Below are 20596 nucleotides of genomic sequence, written 5' to 3'. Positions count from 1 at the left end.
TGGCTACGCACCAATCAAGACAGCAACATCCTTGTGCAGCTACGCACTAGATTTTTGATATCACTAATCATCCTGCACAAAATATGACCACCAGTGCCACTGAAGGTCACAGGGCCAAGATGGGAAGCATGGCGTTGTGGATCCGTGCGAGAGACTGTGGATGTCTTCGGTGTGCAGTGGTAGTCTGTTGCAGCCGGGGATGTGAGGTGGTTGCAGTGTCCTAGAAATCCAGTCCACAAATGAGATGCCTGGCGGGGGTGCATGCAGCCAGTAGGTGAACTGGTGAAGCCCGCTTTGCAGCCCCTTTTACAGAGGAGCAAGCGGTCCATGTTCAGATCTATGGTGTGGTCCAAACGATCGTCACTGGCTGGCCTTGGCCTGGAGTGAGAGAGAGAGCTCAACGCCTGGACCATAGACAAGGGCCCTGGGGTAGTGGGGAGCAGAGAGGTGATGCCTAAATACCCACTGCACAAACAGTGTAGGTGGCTGTGATCGGGCCTGAGGCATACAATGGAAAGGAAGCTCCTCCCGCCTGTCTAGCGACTTCGGGAACAGCTCTTGCTCTGGTGGCCGTGAGGGGGGAAGGCGAGTTTTGTGGCCATAGTGGTCCCTTCTCCTTGGCCCTGTGTTCTAGTCAAGCCCAGTGAACTCATCATGAGTAAAGATAAACTGGCCAAAAAGCCACAACACAACAAGCTTGAAAACTATACTTTGCTCAAACCACCTATGGGGAAATAAGGGGACGAGAAGCTTTATGGAATGTGCCACTTGCAGCCTTGATGCGCAAAAGGAGCCCATATTTATGGACCTGATGCAGGGGGTACAAGATTCCAAAACCACCTTGAAGTCCAAAATTGATGACATATCAGTGGAAATGGTCCTTTTGCAAGGTCAGCAATAGAGTACAATCAGAAGAAATGTCTATTACCGCCATGTCTATTACCACCATGAAAGGCGATGTAACAGCATTCAAATCCACGATCTCCACACTCAAGCAGGAACTGATGTGCTTGAGGCCAGAGTGGAAGACGCAGAAGGGCGCTTGTGATGCGCCAACCGCCATATTGTTGGGGTGCCGGAGAGGGCGGACGGCTGCACAAAGAACAAGCCTTCGTGGAAGACTTGATCATAAACCCCCTTGAGACAAATGCATCTCCAAATTCTTTTTGGTAGAACTCGCCAACAGGGGCCCGTCCCCCTTCCAAGATCTTGGCAAACATCATGTACAATAATAGCCAGAATATTCAACTATTGTGATGGGGATGGATGATGTACTACAGGTGAGCCGCCGTGTGAGAGGATTACATTTCAAGAACTCCACAGTCCGCATATTCCCAGACTTAACTGTTGCCGTGCAGAAACAACACTGTGCCTAATATTCTGTCAAGCGTTGTTTGTGGGATTGAGAGATTAAGTACATGATGCTCTTCTCTGCCGAACTGCGAATCGTAGCAGATGTGAAAATCTGGCATTTCTCTACACCTGTGGAGGCATGGGACAGGCTCTAGGGATGGTGACCAGTGGAACATCAGCCACCACTGAGGGACATTGGTGGTGCCCGCTGGCAGGGCTCTGCAAGAGGAGGTCAAATGATGAGCTAGCCCAGGGCCCGAACCTCAGCCTCAACCACACCAGATGTTCCTAAGCCACCAGCCGTAGCTGACAACTCCACCGTGATGAAAACAGCCATAAAGTGATGACAACCCGGAGAAACAGATATTCATAAGACCCATCTTATCTTCAGTGACTCAAGCCTAGGGCGGGGATCCCCTCCAGGCCTAACTGCTTTCATCTCATGTTCTGGTATTCCTCACTGAAGGGGTAAAACAGGGGAACAATTAAAAACAAGAAAATTCTTTGGTTATTTTCGGTGTCTGCTGGGTTTAGTTTAGAATATTTGGGGTGACAGAATTCCAGCAAATTGGGGTGGCAGAGAGATCCAGCCTGCTGTACTGTGAGGTGGGGAGTGATATGTTGGGGAAATTGTGGGGGCAATGTTGGATGGCGATGATTGCTGCGTTACTATTTGGGACATCTTGGTGTAATGGTGGTGGACAGGATTGATGATCCTGTATGGTGCGGGAGGACGGAAATACAAACACAACTGTTAGTGTTTTTTATGGGAGACGTAGACCACAGGGGAGGGACATTTCACAGCCCTTTCTTGGAAATGTAATGGGATGGGATGTAAATTTAAAAAAGAGGAATCATCTACCAATTTCTCAGGCGACAGTCTTCAGATTTGTTGCTCCTCCAGGAGACTCACTTGATGGGAACCAAGTGCAGAATGTTAACAAGGGGGGGGGGGACTGCCGATTGGTAGTGTATGCGCGAGGCACCACGGGCTCCCGGGGGTGGCCATATTGCTGTGACACACCTTACCAACGGAGGTGATGAGAGTGATTAGGGATGACCAGGGACGCTATGCCCTTATGAGTGGTAGATGAATGGACTACAGATGATAGTCATATTGATTTATTTACCGACCCAACTGCATTTGAAAAGATTGGCAGATCAGGGAACTTGACTGTTGCAATTACCATATGGTACAAAAGGGGGTGGTGATGGACGGAGCATCTGAATCAATCACACGCTCACACCCAGTCAAAAGATCTGGGTTTAATCCATCACAGTTCTTTAGCCCACTCTGCCACCCCAGTTCAGACATGGCTACATGCAAATCAGTCTGACCCTGTGCAAAGTGAGCAAGGGACTCACGTCTGAGCATACCCTGCCACACTTATGGTGGCCAAAAGCGGTACAAAAGGGGGTGCTGATGGTCCCTTGCTCACTTTGCCCATGGATTCAAGCAAGCCGGGCTGAAGACGGCTGGAATGCCAGAAACCGTTCCTCGGAAGCTTGTTTCCGGTCCAGGGAAGACATGGCTTGGCAGTTCGTGCTGGACTGTCCCCATGAGGCACAGGGTCAGACTGATTTGCATATAGCCATGTCTGAACTGGGGTGGTAGAGTGGGCTAAAGAACAGTGATGGATTAAACCCAGATCTTTTGACTGGGTGTGAGTGTTTGATTGATTCAGATGCTCCGTCCATCACCACCCCCTTTTGTACCGCAATTACCATATGGGCAACTTATTTAAGGGGAAGACTAATCTGGTGATTGGCGAGACTATTGACCAACTTACTCAGAGTGAAACTAGGGGGGTGCAGACAACTGCAGCAATTCCCATAGATATCTGCCTTGGCAGATGTCAGGAGAAAATGCAATCCCACTGCATGCCAATACTCCTTTTTACTCTGGGGCTCATAACTCCTACTCTTGCATAGACTACATATTCACGTAAAACTCAGACTTACCCTGGGTCAGGACCATGCGTTTTTTTGCCAGCAAGATCTTGGATCACTCAAAGCTTTGTACAGACTTGGGTATACCCAGAGGGGAGACCACATAGGATTTAGACCCCTGGCTACTGAAACAAACAGTAGTGAAGGAGGACCTCTGCCAGACCATGGAACAATATTTCCGTGAGAATGAGCTCTTGTCCTTTCAAAGGTGGTACTATAGGAAGCATACAAGGTAGTGGTAATGAGGCAGACAATTTCCTTAACAGTGGCTAAGCGTAAAGATTGGTGGCAAAAAATGCAAAATATCAAAAATCACTTTCTTCAATTACAAAGGCTGAGCGCTATACAACCTAGCGAAGATTTGAACCACCACATAACACAAGCCCGTAGAGTGTATCACAACCTTGTTACTGACACTGCACGCAAATATGCTGTACAGAGGTGAACTTATGAGTTTGGTAATAAAGCAGGGAAATTACTAGGATGGCTAGGCAGGAGGGAAGAAGAAGACAGGTGGGTTGGGAGCTCCAAACTGAGGCCCAGGGGAAGATCACTTATAACACTAGCATTGCACAGGGATTCACCTGCCATTATGTGAAACTTTACACGTCGACATTGACTCATACAGCGGAGGAGATACAGGCGTCCCTCAACTTTTGGGTGCTATTAGAATGGTGCTTGATGCACCTCCTACCATTGAAGAGATAGAGGATGTGATCGCCGCCCTCAAATCGGGTAAAGCCCCTGGCCCAAACGGCGTACCCATAGAAATATAGAAATACCCAGCTATTGAACTATCTAACTACCTCCTCCAGATGGAGAAGGCGGCATTGAGGGAGGGCTGCTAAGCAGAAAAGACGTGAATGGCCATGATTCTGGTCAATCACAAAGAAGGTAAACCAGGGGACCAATATAGCTCCAATAGGCCAATTTCTCTCCTAAATACTGAAGCCGATACCTTAGCCAAGGTACTTACGAGTCACCATTCGCAAGTAATATTGGTCCTGATACATCCTGATCAGTCTGGCTTTATGTCGAGCAGAAGTACCAGGCTCAATCTCCGCCAGTTGTTTGGCTGCCTTGCCAGGAAGGCTGATGTTGCAGCTGTGGCTGTGATTGTCTCACTTGATGTGTCAAATACATCTTGCCTTGACTGGCCCTACTTATTTCAAATCCTAGAGCAGGTGAATCCAGGGCCGAGATACCTACACTGGGTGAAACAGCTCTATGCTGTCCCCTGGCATGCGTTCGAGTTAATGGCAAATGCTCTACCTCGCTCCCTCTGCAGAGAGGCACCGGACAGGGCTGCCTGCTATCCCCTATGTTATTTTCTCTAGCGTGCGGGTAAGAGGTGAATCCCTGATTAGTGGCTTGCAGTGGGAGGACAATTGGGTAGACAAAATTGTATTATATGATAATGATGTCCTGCTATATGTTAGTGATCCAGAATTCTCAGTTGATAGAATAATACAGGTTATGCACATATTTGGGAAATACAGTGGCTTTCTCATCAGTTGGTCCAAGTCAGTCCTCTACCCACTCATGACATGGACACCTGCCCTACCCATTAGGAATAACCTGGGAATCTCTAGACTTGGATTCTGATACTTGGGGATCCAATTTACCCGCTCTTGTGAGAGCTTCCTTACAGATAATCTATACAGTATACTGGAAAGATTCAAGAGGGATTCTGCACACTGGTAACAATTCCACTCTCATTGTTGGGTAATGCTGGGCGATATAAAATGATCATTGTACCCAATTGTTTAATGTGTTACAAAGCAGCTCTTTTGTCATTCCGGACAGCTTCTTCCAAAGCGTGGACCACAGATTGAGTTGGTTCCCCTGGATTTCGGGTACCCTGTGGCTTGCTTTGACTAGGCTCACCAGGGGGGCATACGATGGGGGCATAGCCCTCCCGGACCTCTGACAATACTATTGAGCGATGCAACCGGTTGTGGTAAATGATTATATGTTTGTGGATCTGCTTGACCCCTCTTTGAGAGGAGACAGGGCATTTAAGGGACCCAGAGCCTACTTTGCAGCCCTCCGGGGGCAACACAAGAGATTATGCTGGCCATCATACATCAGAGTAGTTTTGCAAGCTTGGGATAAAACTCTCTGCCAGATAAGATGCTTTGGGACCAATATAGGAAGCGCCCGGCTGTGGCACTCTTGGAGGCTACCCGAGACATGGGGCTTGTTGGGCTTTCAGTGCTGGGGCCTCCTAGGAATTGGCGCTTCATGGAGTTTGGGCATGTGAATCCATGAAGGAATTTTGTGTCCATGAGGAAGATTATCAGATGCCCAAGGGGGCGCTCTTTGGCTACTTGCGCCTCTGACATGCGCTATCTAAAGACCTCGCGGATGGCGTTCAGATATCAGAAGCTGATCCACTAGAGGAGAGGATACTGGAGGAACCACTGAGGCACAATGCGGTATCGCTCATTTACAGAAAAATACTGAACAACATACCAGATGTGCTTGAGTTGCTGAGGGTGGCTATGGGAATGAGTTCTCAGAGAATTCTCTGATGATGAATGGACTGAGGCGCTCGGGGTGAGGAAATATAAATTCTATGGTCAAGTAATGTTCCCTAGCGTGTCCCCACCGTCTCCATGTACCAGCTTAAAGTGCATGTAACTTCCCTCCTGTGCCAGCTATGAAGACGCAAATACATTTGCGTCCAACGTTAACATGTCCTTTTTCAGACCCACCCTGAATGGGTTGAATATTCCGTTTCCAACTCTACACGTTTTTAAGCTCTGGCAAACTAGGCCCTGAATTCTGCCATCGAGCCTTTTTTCCTCTGCTTTCTGACTCTGAAAGTCTCAGCCCAGGCTGTCTCTGTACTCGTGACCTCTGCCTTACTCCCTGTGCGGCTCATGGCGCTTAGCTCAGCCTGCTGCCTGCCAAGACTGTATTCAACCTTCGAATTATCTGTTCCGCTCCTCGAAACTGCATTCCTGCCTACTAGTTTAAGTAAACATCCCCCCAGCTGTAGAGCAAAGGGCCCGGCCTCACTGTCTCCATGCAAGTAATTCATAGCCTCTGTTACCATGGAAGGCCCATGCCCCTCGCATCTCATGCAGACACTTAGGCGCTTATACACGCATTCACAGTCAGTATAGAATAGCTTCTGCCCCAGAGACCTTTCCCGCTAGATAGTATGGTTCCCAAACATCAGATATCAGATATGATAGAAGTACGAGTTGATCTGACATGCCAGACTTCTGTCTCTTTTCCGCCAGTGTAAATGTCAAGTCCCCTGCACCCGTCTGTTTCACGTCAATCATACATCATGCAGCTGCGCGCGCATCCATGCTTCCGATTTCTGCTGACATTACAAAATTCTGCTTTGTTGCCACCCACTGTGACACCTATCTGTGACGTTTCTAGTACACACCTCCATGTGCACGCCCAGTTCACGCCTTCTAATTACGTATCACTATCACGTGGATGCTGTTATCTTGTTTCTCTCAGCTGTTACGCCTACTATATTGGTTTCTATAATGCAAGTCAAGTATATAAGCTATGTATTGTCAATAAAATATTGCTCTATCCCTTCCTGAACCCCTGTGGTTGCAGGAACATGATATCCAGGTCATGACCATTCCTTTTTAAGGAATAAAACCCCTAAGAACTCTAACACCACGGACTCTGCCTCTTTCTTTCCGATTGAGTTATTATTGATTAAGTACTTACCTGCATAGAAATTAGGACGGTAAATCAAATATTTACCACAGGGGGACCAGGGTAGTTGGCAAGTAAGACAGGATTTCACCTTGTGCAGCTGAATATTTTTCACAAGACTTACTATACCTGGTTGTTATTGGCTAAAATTGGGAGGGCTGAGGGAGAAGACTGTGTCCGGGAATGTGGACAAAGAGGGGCCTACCTGCATATACTGTGGGATTGCCCAGCTATACAACCATATTGGGAAAAGGGGAGTACGCTCCCTAGAGCACGATGTTGGCCACAGAAGGGAAGTGCTGTGTGCTGGGTATATGGGCAGCCACAGAAGGTACTAGATACCAATGCCTATTCTGTAATTTGGGATTCATGGTGGTTAACGCAATACCACCCAACTATTGGGGTCGTCCACCCTACGCCTACTGGAACGCTGGGGTGTGGACCTGGACTGGAGTATGGCAAATTAGTTCTATAAATGAAGCGATACGCCCACATAAATTCCTAAACACATGGAGCCTGTGGAGAGAATACTGTGGCCTGCCATAGATGTATGATGCATCCCATGAGAAACTCATATTACCCCATATTAGAACATTGGTATGTTGGGAGCTCCATGGAAAACAATGGAGTGCTCCGGGCTTCTAATGGCTGGTATAAACCTGGAGCTCCAACATTCCAATGTTTCTTTGTTCACTGCTCTGGCTGTGAACAAAGGCTTCAGGGAACCTGAGCGGATTCCAATTCCCTCGCGCTCCCATAAGGTTTTGTTTTTGTTTATTAGAACATTCTGCCCTCTAGTGGCAGAATGTTCTAATAGCCTTATAGCCCTTCGTAGCTGGGCTATACCGGCTATTAAAGTCCCTCTCACTTGTTAAAGGGCCTTTAATAGCCGGTATAGCCCTCTACGGTGGGTTATAAGGCTATAATATCTTTGAGGGGACTCCCGGATTCATGTCACTGTATCAACTGTCTAATGATTAATGGATGTCTGTTTAACAACATGCATTACCACCCACCTGCACACTGGGCAGCATATTGTATGAAATGGGCAGCATTGTTGTTTGTTTATTTTAAACTAATAAAGAGATTTATTACATTTAAAAAATCCAGTTTGAAGCAGGTCCTGTGCCCACATCAAACTCAGAGAGAGACATCTGGTAGAACAAAAGCTACGTTTTCCAGAAAACAGAAAGTGGATACAGAAGAATTATTCTGATGTCCTGTTCTCAACCTTTGACGTGCACCCCAACCCCAGCAGACCTATCGAGCAGATTTTGACACTCCAGCAGGATTATGTAGTGTAGTTCCTATTTTCCCAATAGGCCCTGTGCATTGGAATAATATAAACAGTAGTATCGACGTAGAAGTGCGGATCTTCCAGGCCTCTACTGACTATGCTAAACTTAATTGGGTTTGTTACCAACTAGCTCAGAGGTCACTGGAAACTTTCTTGACTGAATAGGAAGTGATCAGCTTCCCTGGCACAGCCAAGAAGGGATTCAGTTTTCCAACAACCGTGCAACATGACAACTTTGCTCCTCAGATAAGAGTCAATCTCTAGAGTCGTGTGAAACAATAGACAGTAATTTTACTCAGTCAGTTGTTGTGCAGATTACTTTCACAATATGTAGAGAATAGAGAGATGGGCGTTTTCAATAAAAGGTATTATTTATTGAACAGTCTTTCTTCTCATACAAGAGAAATTAATTGCCACAATTGCAAGACTTGTTATTATAAAAAGTGCGTACAGTAAAATGAGTATTGCGAAATAATACTGTAAAAGCATTGATATGGTTTCTTAGCCATACAATGGTTTAAAATTAATAAAACATATATACATTCATATATACATTTGACTAACATACTCAACTGGTGCTTCTAACTACGCCTACCCCAGTGTACCTGACCTAAGCCTAATACTTGGGAGGGGAGTAAGTAAGTAGCTTTAGTTAAGTTGGTTTTGCCAAGGTTTGCTTCAAGAATTCTCTCTACGGGTTTAGTCAACACCATACCTCTGGAATAGAATGTTGGAGGGCTTGTATCTCCTTCAGGACTCGATATCCCAGTCACTCGCAAGAGTAGGCTGGAAACGCCGGAGCTGTATTTTCTCGGCAGGAGAAAAGACAGCGTCTTTCTCAGCGCGTCAAAGAGGAGGAGGAGGGGCAGCGTCCGTGGGCTGGTTGCATCTGCTGGGCTCTGCAAGGGACGGCTGTTCAGCTCCTCTGTTCACCACACCATCGTTCGCTCGTTCGCAGCGATAGCATCAGCAGCGATGTCTATGAGGCAGCTAGCATTTGCTTAAGGCAACGTTGGTAATATTTATACCTGAAAGGTGCCTTGTTTGACGTAAGTTTTTGGACATAAGACGTCAATAAAAGATGTCACTAGGAAGTGATCGTCTCTCAGTGCTCATTAGAGTTCTATTACTAATCAAAACATAGCAAGCGGGGCTTTCCCAGGTTGCTGAGTTTTTATCTTGTTGAAGAACTCGGAGTGTAATCTAGGAATCTTAGAAAGTGGCTTCTGCTGTGTCATTTGCACTAATGAGCTGCAAAGGAAGTTGCAGAGGAAGAGATTCTGAAATGTGGCTCTGATCGTGTGAGGCCAGAGACGAGTTTCTGAATATTGCATTTGATCGGTTATGCCAATATAGGGGTACAAAGGGATTATAGCCGTATAGGGGCATAAGGTCACAGTATCGATCAGGGTCCTAGATTAGGACGCGACAATTTGACACTGTGATGTCAATAAAAAGGGCACAGGAATTGGAGCCTGCCTGACGCGGGGGTGGGACAAATGAAAGAGGCAGGCTTAGGTGTAAATCTACATCTGCTTGTGACACTGTAGGCGTCTTTGACATTTAACAAGTTCCTGGGCCCAGCCCAAGGCCATCTTGTCAAAGTCACAGCACCACCTCACCACAGCCAAGGGAAATTGTCCCTGGAAGCAAGTTCACACCTCATTAAGGGGCTATTCAAAATGGGCTGGCAAAAATGGGACAACACAATGCAGAATAGTCTCCAGGAACTTTAGGTAGGAAAAAGGTAACTTTCTAAAAGTCACTTTCCCAAAGTATTTAGTAAACATTCAACTTCACCATTAAATTGGAATTGTACTAACTATTAAAGATAGCTGTTTAATTATTTTTCTAGCTAGTCCCATCCTGCGATACAGTATTAGTATTAAATATTGCAGTGTTATCCAATGAAACAGCTTTGAGGCTTTTTCACTGTATAGGCATGTGTTACATTAAACTTTTACATGGCCTACTTTTGAATATCATCCACCCTGCCTTATTGACACTAAGGTTTACTTAGGGGTGTATTATAAACATTTCAAAGGAAGGTTTTTGACCTGTCTAAAGGGGTCATTTTGACAGGTCAAATTTACAGTTTCAAAACTGGAACCGCTATGCTGCACATGGTCAGACTGCAGCCAGGATTGCACTCTCACTGTAGTGAATGGCCCTATAGGTTCTGCAGTTCACTAGTGACATTTAACTTACAGGGAATGGGTACACTTTCTACTATATACTAGGGACTTATAGGCAAGTCAAATATGCCAATAACGAGTTTCCCAATGTTACCATGTTGAAAGGAGGAGCACAAGCACTTTATCGCTGGTTAACATGAGTAAAGAACATAAAATTCTGCAGCCAGCAAAATGATAGGGTCTAGCAAAAGGTGGAAAATCAGGGTTGACCACGCAGAAAAGGCAAATTTTGACACTTACAGACAAATATTGTATAACATTACATGTTGTATATATAGTACATAAATATACCATGGGGATATACTCTGCGATCATAATGAAACCAGAATAAAGTGACCCGTTGTGGGCAGTTGGTCAATAAAGCCTAATCAACAGACATCTATCCCAAATACGAGTAGTGCAACTTGAACACATTTTCAGTGTGAGCATGTACCGCTTTCTGAGGAAATAGCGCGGTGGTCAGTGCGCCTGTCACTGTGATCTTTGCACCACAAAACTTTAAATCCTACCCAGGCCGAGTCGCTCTTTCATCCTTATTGAGATGGTAAAATTAGTAAAAGTGAGTTTTGGAAATAATGCATCCTAAAAAAAGTTCTACCTTGGGTTCATTCAGTTTAATGCACTATATGAGCTGTTCTTAACCTTTGGTCCGGGACCCCTGGAGGTCAGTGAAGCCTAATTGAGGGGGGTGGGGGGGTAAGATGTGACAGCTTAGAAAACTTAATATTAGCACATCATATATTAGCAGATTATATATAAATAAAGACACAACATATTAAATTGAAAATGTTATTACGTTGTATAAATGTGAAGAGATTAGAAATTAGACACTGAATATCAAGGTAGCATTCCTGAGATGTATTCGTGGGATAAAACAGAATTAAGATGAATTTAGAAATGTTCCATCCTTCCCATTAAAAATGTTGATTTTTTAAAATTTGCCTCTTATATAAATAATATATTTCATTTGTGTATAGGTTGATAAATGCTTGTTTTTGTATTTTTTGCAAGTCATATCATCAAAAATGCTTAGACTGGAGTCCCTGGATTCCAATAATGACTCAGTGTGGGTGGGAGGGGGGGGGGGGGGACCTGGAATCTAATATGCGTTCAGTGGGGGTCCCCAGGTTTGATAATGATTAAGGATGGGTCCACATAAGTCAAAAGGTTAAGAACCACTGCACTAGGCCATTTCCGTCTGCATCCACCACGTGCATATATATAGCAGTGCATGGGCTGAAGGGGAGCGGGCCGGCCCCAGGCCCGGTTCTAGAGGGTGGGCCGGGTGGGCCTGGCCCACCCAAACCTGAGCCTTGGCCCTCGCAGTGAATCTGCCACCGATGTACAACAATAAAAACTGTTCAGATAAACTTGTGATTTACGATCCTGCAGCACGAGCAACCATTTGTCTGTTGGTAGTTTTTAAATGCAGATAAACTGAATTTTATGGGAATAGCTCAGTGGGTTACTACCTCTGTCACAGATATCCTTGTGTCACTTGCGGTTCAGAAGTTATTATCCTAACATAGGACAGTGACCTATGAACTGTCATCAAAGAGCTGCACACAAACTTCGCTTTTTTGTTTTGTGATATAAATAGAACTTCTCCATCCTTTCATTATTATAATGTTACTAAAAAGAGTTTGTTTGGGCAGTTATACATTTGGTAAAGCCAACCCCCAACCACTGGAGTACTCTTTAAATCCTGAGTTTGTGCTTCTCCAAACCAAACCCCCATAAAATATACCGCCCACCAGGATGGATGGAGTGATTTCTACACCTTGTAATCCTTATTTGCTTATGTGACACTCCCATAAACTGATTTAGCGTCTCTGTATAATGTGTGATGTTATGTAAAGTACTGCGACACCCTACTCTGATATGAGTAGCGCTGTACAACGAATGGAATGGATATGAGAGAGGGGCAACGGAGAGATGAGGGGCACTAGTGGAGGGTGGCAGTGAGGGAGTCCGAGGAGGAGGTCACAGGGTGGCGGGGGGGGGGGGGGGACTACGGAGAGATAAGGGGCGCTGGTGGATGGTGGCTGTTGAGCTATCTACAGAGAAGGGGGTCAAAAAAAGAGGTTAAAAAACGTTTGCTCCAGCACTAAAGCCGTCCCTGTTATTGCCTTTCTGTTTTTGTTTATTTAATTAACAGTCTGGTGATTAGGACAACTGTGGAGCATATTTTAACATGCATGCTAATTACATTTACTGCTATATTCAATGTTTCAAGTTTGAAGGAGATTTTACGATTGTTTTTACTGGGAATAATGAAAGTGGAAGTGAATGGTGGCTGATAAGGGACTGGGGCCCAAGGCCAGCTGTGAGATAAGGTGTAATGGAGGGGGGTGGTAGAAAAGTGGATAATCACGCCTGTAAGGGAGTGAGTGCGCTGCAGAGTCTGGGGTCAGCTGGAGGTAGTAATGAAGAGGGATATTCCCTGAAGGCTCGCACCGAGGGAGCCCGAGAAGTGTCACTTGCCTTATACTCCCACCTCAGAAACCTCCTCTTCCCATCAAAGGGACATTACATGGAAGAAAAGCATTTTCTGAGAGTGATTACATTTAGAAAGAGACTTGGAAAAGAGTGTGTTTTACTGTCCCTTGTAAGACTAAGGAGAGATAAAAGGAGGGCCCAGAAGCAGTGGCGTCACTAGGGGGGTGCGGAGGGGTGCGGGGGGGGGGGGGGGGTGCGGACCGCACCGGGTGACACCATTACATGGGGTGACACCCTGACACCAAAATATTAGTCTGTCGAACCTTACCCGGCCAAGATTATTGTCCAATTAGGCTACAATTTAAAATGTAAGCACTGCACGAGCCGTGATTCACGCCAGAACTAAGGAGAACCGACATTATAGTAGTTAGAACTCGGAATCAGGAAGCGGCTGGGAATTTGAATGGAGTTGGGTGCTCATGACTGCCAGCCTGAGATGTGTTCAAGACAGACTACTAATGAACAAGAAGTAAGTATTTTGGCCTGCCACTGAGTGACTCAACACTGAGTGTTGTTGTCACACAGCGTATCATACACAAACACTGCTCCGTGAAGATGGTAAATAACAGCGGCGTATGATGATGATGCAAATGCAACCGCACATTCATTAGCCCTAGTAGCGGGGGCCGGGGCACACCGTGCCAGTAAGTAGTTAATATTGTTGCCGGCTCCGGCTGCGCCATCCGCCTGTGGAGCCTGTATGCCCTGCTGCACAGCAAGCAACACAAGGCCAAATCAGATAAGTTCGGGACTCACTTTAAATCTTCACTGTATTGCTTTTATGTAGGGCCCACTGTAAAGCAAAGTGAATATACATATAAACTTTAAAAAAACGGAATTCCTTAAAGTAACTGATTATTGCAACAGCATATTTTAATTTCGGGAAGTGATGGCTCGTTATGAAAACATCCAGAGACAGCCCCGCTTCTCTCACGCTCAGCTTGTTTCATACTTGAGGCATGTATTTAGAAAAGTAATGAGGGTCATGTCTGCAGTTTTTTGTTATTTGAAAGTTGGTGAAAGACAAACATGTAGAATACTCACCTGGGCACAGAGTGTGCATGGCTGCTTATTAAGAATCAGGAGGCCTGGTTGTATTTTGTTTAATATTGGGCCTCACTGCTACCATTTACTCCCCTGTATTGCCGTGGTGCCTTTTTTAGTTTCACTGATATTGCTGTTTTTTGTTGTTGCTTGAGAAGCCTATTGGTATTTGCGTATTTTTGTTATGTTTTAATTCTGTAGGACATACTGTGGAAACAGTACACCCCACAGGACAGTAACCCACCGAGCACGATGGTAATGGAAACATATCAAATCTATCTTGTAGTAGTCAGGGCTGGTCAGGGTTTTATTGCACATCCCTGCTATCTGAGGGGAGGAGCTGAGGCCGGAATAGAACAAGTTGGTGGGGATGGGGTTCATGGTGACTGCACAGGAGAGACAGAAGGTAATAGTGGGGAGAGTGACTGTCACAGAGATATTTTATCTAACTTCCTGAGCCAGAAGCCTGCAATGTAAGTAAAGTTACAGCGCCTGAGCTGAGCTCAGCATTGCAGTCACTGTCTGCAATCTGCACAATGTTGAGTTCATCGTGAGTGAGGCTGGCTCAGGCTCCACGCTGTAGCCTCTCTCACGTTCTAGGGCACTTTCATTCCTGGTGCTTTGCAGCAATTTAAAGATGTTCCTAGAGTTCGTCCTTGCACAAATGGGTATATTTCCAGATATTGATATGTTTCCCTCATCTTCATTGCTTGATTTTGCTCGCAAATAAGTGTCATAGCCGTTGAATGTCACTCATAATTTCACTGACTTTATGAAAATGTCACATAAGCTATCTAAAACCTTGGCAGCTATGCCTGAGGCAGCACAGAGCTAAAAGATAGAACATTTTAGCAGGCTGAAAGTTCACAAGATCTCTTTATTGAGCCTGCTGCAAGTCTTTGCAGGGAGCAGCAAAGCCCTTAGCCGGCGCACAGGTGTCACAGGGGCCGGCCCGAGCTAGCAGCCTCGCGTAGCCAGCTTCAGTGCTGGTATAGGGGAGTGAGACAGTGGCATTTAAATGCGTGACAATGCATTTCAGTGCAGTGATGCGGATCACCCCACTGAAATGCGTTAGAGTCAAGCCTCATACGTGATACTTGGCAGGCCTGCATTCTGGGTATGCACTCTTTGGTTCCTGCCCTGCGGTGAGGGCCACAGTTTCTTCCTGGGAAGGGTTTCCTTTAAGTCCCGCCAATTGAAGCCCTACATGCAAGAGCATTGAATTACATTGTATGCAGCGGCATTTAAACTTTCACTATTTACTGCGAAAAGATGGCTCCCGCTCCGGGTGTCTGTTCCTCGCTCTCGAGGGTTGTCATTGAAGATGACAGGTAAGAGCGTGGGGGCTTTCGAAGAAGGCATGTTAACTACTCACCTTCTGACACAGAAACCACTGCGATTTTAGACCTCACGTTTGGAATGCCGGGATGAGCGCAGTCTCAGCCTTCTAACACACTGGATCCTGGAAGTGACGTACACATTCTCAATCCTGGGATCTGAATAGTGCACAGTTTCATGCCTGGCATTCAGGGCAACCCCGGTCTTTTGTCATAAGTGTTACCGTGCCTGGAACCAGAGCTGTCTGAGAACATTCCTGAGGAATTTATAATAGTAATGAGTGTACCAGGAGGGGCGGGCGGGCACAGGTGTCCAGCTGCGGGCAAAGGTTTCCATGCAGAGGAGCTGCTTGGGGCCCATCGTGTTAATGAGAGAAACAGGCAGAGGTATAGAATGCCCTTTCACTTTGACATTCTCACCCTAATGTGTTTTCATACTTCAAACCAATCCAGGCGCTTTAAATAGATATATGTCAGCGGTTGTAGTGCATACAAGTTTGGGAACGGTCGGTGATCCTAAGTGCAACGGCAAATGGCTAGTAATTGTGGGAACGGGGTCAAAGACGGAGCAAAAATGGGCAAAATAATCTGTAGCTTCTTTAATTGGTCTTTCACTTTCAGGAAACTGGACATAAAATAACCACACACCTTCAGTGAAAAATAAATACAAATTAAATGAATCTGTGGAAAATGCACTCTTATACATTAAGAAACCTCAAGTGGTGAATGCAATCGCTGCAGATGTCTGTATGTGTAACCAGAGAGTCACAGACTCAGTGGCGTCACTAGGGGGGTGCGGGGTTATCGGTTGTGGACAGATTTTCCATGCTTGCTTCCTCAATTAATATCGCCCTCGGCCTCCATGATGAATGCAGCCTTGAGCCCCTCAAGTAAAGACCACTCAGTGCAGTGGGAGAGGTGTGGTGCAGCGGCCAGGGCAACGCTGATTTCATGCTCAACGTCAACAGTGGGGGCACAGCAGTCCATGCTCTCATGAAGCACATTGTAATGTGCATCAAGCAGGGCTCATCTGAGGGTAAGTCCTAGTCCTTTCTATTTCTGCTGTACATCACCCTGTCCCTGTTCACATTACCTTGTGGCCCCTTTCACGCATATCACTATATTTCATGCTGCATCTTGTAAAGAAAAGCGTTTAGTCTCTGTTCAGCTGTATATTTGTTGACCTGCACATATGGATGATTTTATATCTGCTGCATGTAGTGAAATGTATGCCTGCCAGTGTGTGTGTTCGGGACTAATGTGCGCATGCTCGATGTGTGCAAGTAAGCATGAATGTTGAGTGCCTGCACAATTCGAAACTCAACCTTATGTGCTATGACAAGGCTTCGGGATGCCCCTATTTTAAATCATCAGCTCTGGCTGGCATTATGACAATAGTGGCAGTGGCGTTACTAGGGTTGGTGTCACGCCAGACTGGAGGACAGGTGAATGGAAGCGAGAGAGACGGAAGCATAGCAGGGAGGGTAGTGATAGCAAGCTGGGGTGGACAGGAATGTGGCAACACTGCAGGGAAGACCGAAAACAAGCAGGGAAATACTTTGAGAAGAACGCATGGCCTCCAAGGAGCAAGGGGAGGAGTTATGAAAGGATCGGTAACACCTCTGTAGTGCTTTAGACTCTGGTGTAGAAGAAGACCCCAGAAGAAGAAGTACCCCCTCCGTGGGTGCTGCACAGATGACTACATCTCCTCGAGGAGGTCCATCATGAATTCATGGGGTAAGTCGTGAGGGGGTGACACCATGAGTTACCCGCACCGGGTGACACCAACCCTAGTGACGCCACTGCCCAGAAGCAGGCCTGGCTTGATATATAAGCGATAAATCCCTTGGCACACCCAAACAAAAATTCCTGGAGCCGGGCCTGGCCGGCCCTACAACACATGGAGTGCATCCCGCTCTGAATGAAAGGCCCCCAACATGTGCAGGTTACACTGATCACTTATAGATTGCTCTGTAATACGGGGGTCACCTAATCTAACCCCTACAAATGAGGTCTGGGTTGCAAACCCAGCTGGGCGCTCCGGAGGTGAGTTTGCCTTGACGGCTTTTTACACTTGTTGATCTCTAATACTTTTTCATTTATTCATTCATTCAGCTGTTAAAGGAATTCAACCTGCAGCTCACGCGTGAACCCAGCCGTGTCGATTCAGCGTTTATCCTTCCGGAGTTGAGAAAAGAAGTACCGTTGGAGGAAGTACCACCTGCTGGTACATTGTTTGGATACCCCGGGGATTTTTTCGAACGAGCCGAGGAAGTAAATTACATATCAACGCTGCAATTATGTTTCTAAAATTCCATAGGTGCCTCGAAAAATGTTCAAGCTGCATAGCAGGCTCCGTGGAAGGCGCTAGCTTTACTGTCTCACGAAAACTAATGCAGTACAAGAAGTGCTGCCCCCCCCCCCTCCTCAAATAACAGTCAAATACACACTGTACTCTTGACCCCAAAAATATACACCATTAAGTACAGACATCACTGAAACGAGAATGCTTAAGGTGACGCGCACACTTCCCTTTCCCTCCCGAGACCGGAAGGGTCTTCATTACAGGCAGGACTACAAGTACCAGGATGCAAAGGGGGGAAACCTGGCTTGGGTAAGGAAAGTACTGAGATATGGCGGCAGGAGCCGTCAGCGCTCGGAGGCGGGGCCCACACCCACCTGCCTTGAGGCCGAGGGGGTCCTCCTCGGGCCCCTGGATTGCGTCGTCTCGCTTGGCCTCCGCGCCCATGGAGCCGGGTCTGGGAAGGATGGGGGCCCTGGACAGCCGTGCCTCCGCCGCGCATGTAGGGGTCTGCCTCGGGGGCGGAGTGCTGCTGCTTTGGCCGCGGCTGGGCCGGTCAGGCTGAGCCCATCCTTCCCTCTGGCACACGCTTTCCCTTTCGGTGCCCGCTGGTGAACTTCGAGTGCAGGGATCTGAAACCACGCACTGGGGCAGTCCCCGAATAACCCGTCCCTCAGCTGACCTGGGGCACATCTTGTGACGGAGGCACTCAGACAGCCTTGCTGTCTCTACCGACCAGAACCGAGCATGCTGGGACTTGTAGTCTCCCGCAGAATGAGAGTCCAAGTGCCAGCACGCACCTCCAGGACTCTCTGACCGGCTCATCGTGTTGAGCTCCGGGGGTGACATTTGATGCTCTGATAGCCGCCTCAGTGCCGGATTGCTTATATGTGACATCCTTACTGTTTGGGTGTACTTCTGGGGGAGGGGAGAGGGCGTGAGGTTGACATATTTAAGAGTTGAGATAACACGTGTAAGCATGCTGAATGTATGACGTTGGATGCGACATCAGCCGGATGTAAACATTCTCCCCTTTCCAATCAGGGTTGACATTTTGTGCGTTCAGTGTCCAGTCTCTCTGAACATAAATCGCACACCTGAAAAGGGATTTTGACACTTGTTGCAACCTGCCACTCTTTTTGTTCTATTTAACATGTCCCATAAATGCGCGCCTCCGGAGATCAGTGACACCAGGAACATTAACCCTATTGGCAACTTAATAATGAGTGAAAACTGCTTCTTAATTAAATGCGGACCTTTCTCCACAAGAAACATTATTCACCACAGTATGTGTAGTGCGGTTAGCGCTCTAGTGGACGCACGCACGCATCCATGCATCCGCAGGCCAGGCGTGGCCTGCGGGGGTCAATAAAAGGAAGGCGCGCGCTCGGCCACGTCACTTCCGACCAAGACGAGTGTGTGGTTAACTGGCTGTCGCTGCGCGTCAACACCCCTGCGCAAGCGGCCATACATGCCTGACTAGGCCCACCCACACCCGCACAACATTGGCGACGAGCGGAGGGGGCCCAACCCTCGCCCGTACACCGTGCTGTGAGCGGAGCGGTCCGCTCACCCCTGCGGTGCATACCGCGTGTGTTCCGACGCACCCCCCTGCGTCCTGCAAGCCAGCATGCTCCTGCCTGCCTGCCCGTGCCTGCTGGAGGGCGCTGATCATCCGCCCCCACTGCCCTGCCCTGGGAACGGTGCTCTGTGCGTGTGCCTGCACCGGCGACTGCCGAGGGAGCGGAGCGGAGCTGTTCGACACGGCACACGTGGTGCCAAATTACACGCATCTCGCGTGGTACGCGAGAGAGCCGCCCCATGCCATATCTCACGCATTTGGGGTGAGAAATCGACGGATCTCTGCAAGAGGAGGATTTTCCCTGCCCTACCTCATCCCTGCTGCACGTGTGAGCCGGCTGCTGCCTGGGGCTGTCCCTGCATCTGGTACCTGCTTGATTGAAGCTCCCTACGGCCTCAGTGACCACCCCTCACCCAGAAACCACGTAGCACAACGAGTGGAGCAACGCCACTGCCAAGGTACACCTTGCTACAAGCCTGTGCGAGGGCTGGGGGATTCAGAACATTGCATTAACTGCCCTGTGTACTATCACTATGGGGGACGGAGATGCGGTGGCCCCTGTCATCAACATCCCTTTCCAGCACGCTGCCGCCGGGGTGCTGCCGCCCTTCAGTGAAGCGAGCGACCCCTCTACTGCCTCGCCTCGCTGGAAAATTTGGTTGGAAAGGCTCGAGAACTACTTTGTGGTCACAAGGGAAACGGACGATGCAGTAAAAAGATCGCTACTTCTCCACTACGCTGGGGACGAGGTCTTCAGGCTCTTCAAACACCTACCCAACCCGACGGGGGTGACCACCTATGCTGCCGCTGTTACCGCCCTGAACAACCATTTTGACCCTCAATTAAATGTGGACTTTGAGGTCTTCAAGCTAGGGCAAGCCCGTCAACGCGAGGGTGAGTCCATGGACCAATTCCACACCCGAGTCCGGGAGCCTGCTAGCTCCACGGATGAAGACTAGCCAAAGGCCATACGACGCCAGCTAATACAGGGGTGCCGAGATAAGACTTTGAGGGGCCATATCCTGAGAAAACCAGGAATCTCACTGGAAGACATCCTCATTCTGGCTAGAGCACATGAACTCTCTGATGCCAGAGCAACAGCCATGGAGCAGGCTTTACACAAAACTCCCGCCAAACCAGAAACCGTCAAGGTTGAGCGTGCTGACGCGGTACGCCCACGACCACGTGGCCAAGGAAAGAAGGGATTCCGAAGAGACACACCGCAAAGCCGCTGTGGATACTGCGGACATGAACCACATGCAGCTAAAGACTGCCCAGCTCAAGGGCAAACCTGCGGAAACTGCGGAATTCCCAACCACTTCGCGTCAGTCTGCCGCAGAAAGA

At 47.6% G+C, this 20596-nt stretch overlaps 1 protein-coding gene across 1 annotated transcript in view; it reads right to left on the bottom strand.

Moving 5' to 3' along the window:
• The window catches only part of LOC147729537 (indian hedgehog protein-like), a 71071-nt gene extending 52677 nt beyond the window's left edge, over window positions 1-18394 (bottom strand). Inside the window, exon 1 of the mRNA XM_086954438.1 lies at window positions 18048-18394. Coding sequence (XP_086810564.1) covers window positions 18048-18363 — 316 coding nt within the window. The 5' untranslated portion in view covers window positions 18364-18394. The remainder of the gene's footprint in view (window positions 1-18047) is intronic.
• Window positions 18395-20596: the final 2202 nt, after the last annotated feature.

This window comes from Lissotriton vulgaris, chromosome 2_1, assembly GCF_964263255.1.
Source record: "Lissotriton vulgaris chromosome 2_1, aLisVul1.2, whole genome shotgun sequence".
In the NCBI taxonomy this organism is placed as follows: Eukaryota; Metazoa; Chordata; class Amphibia; order Caudata; family Salamandridae; genus Lissotriton; species Lissotriton vulgaris.
This window is presented reverse-complemented; position numbering and strand designations above follow the sequence as displayed.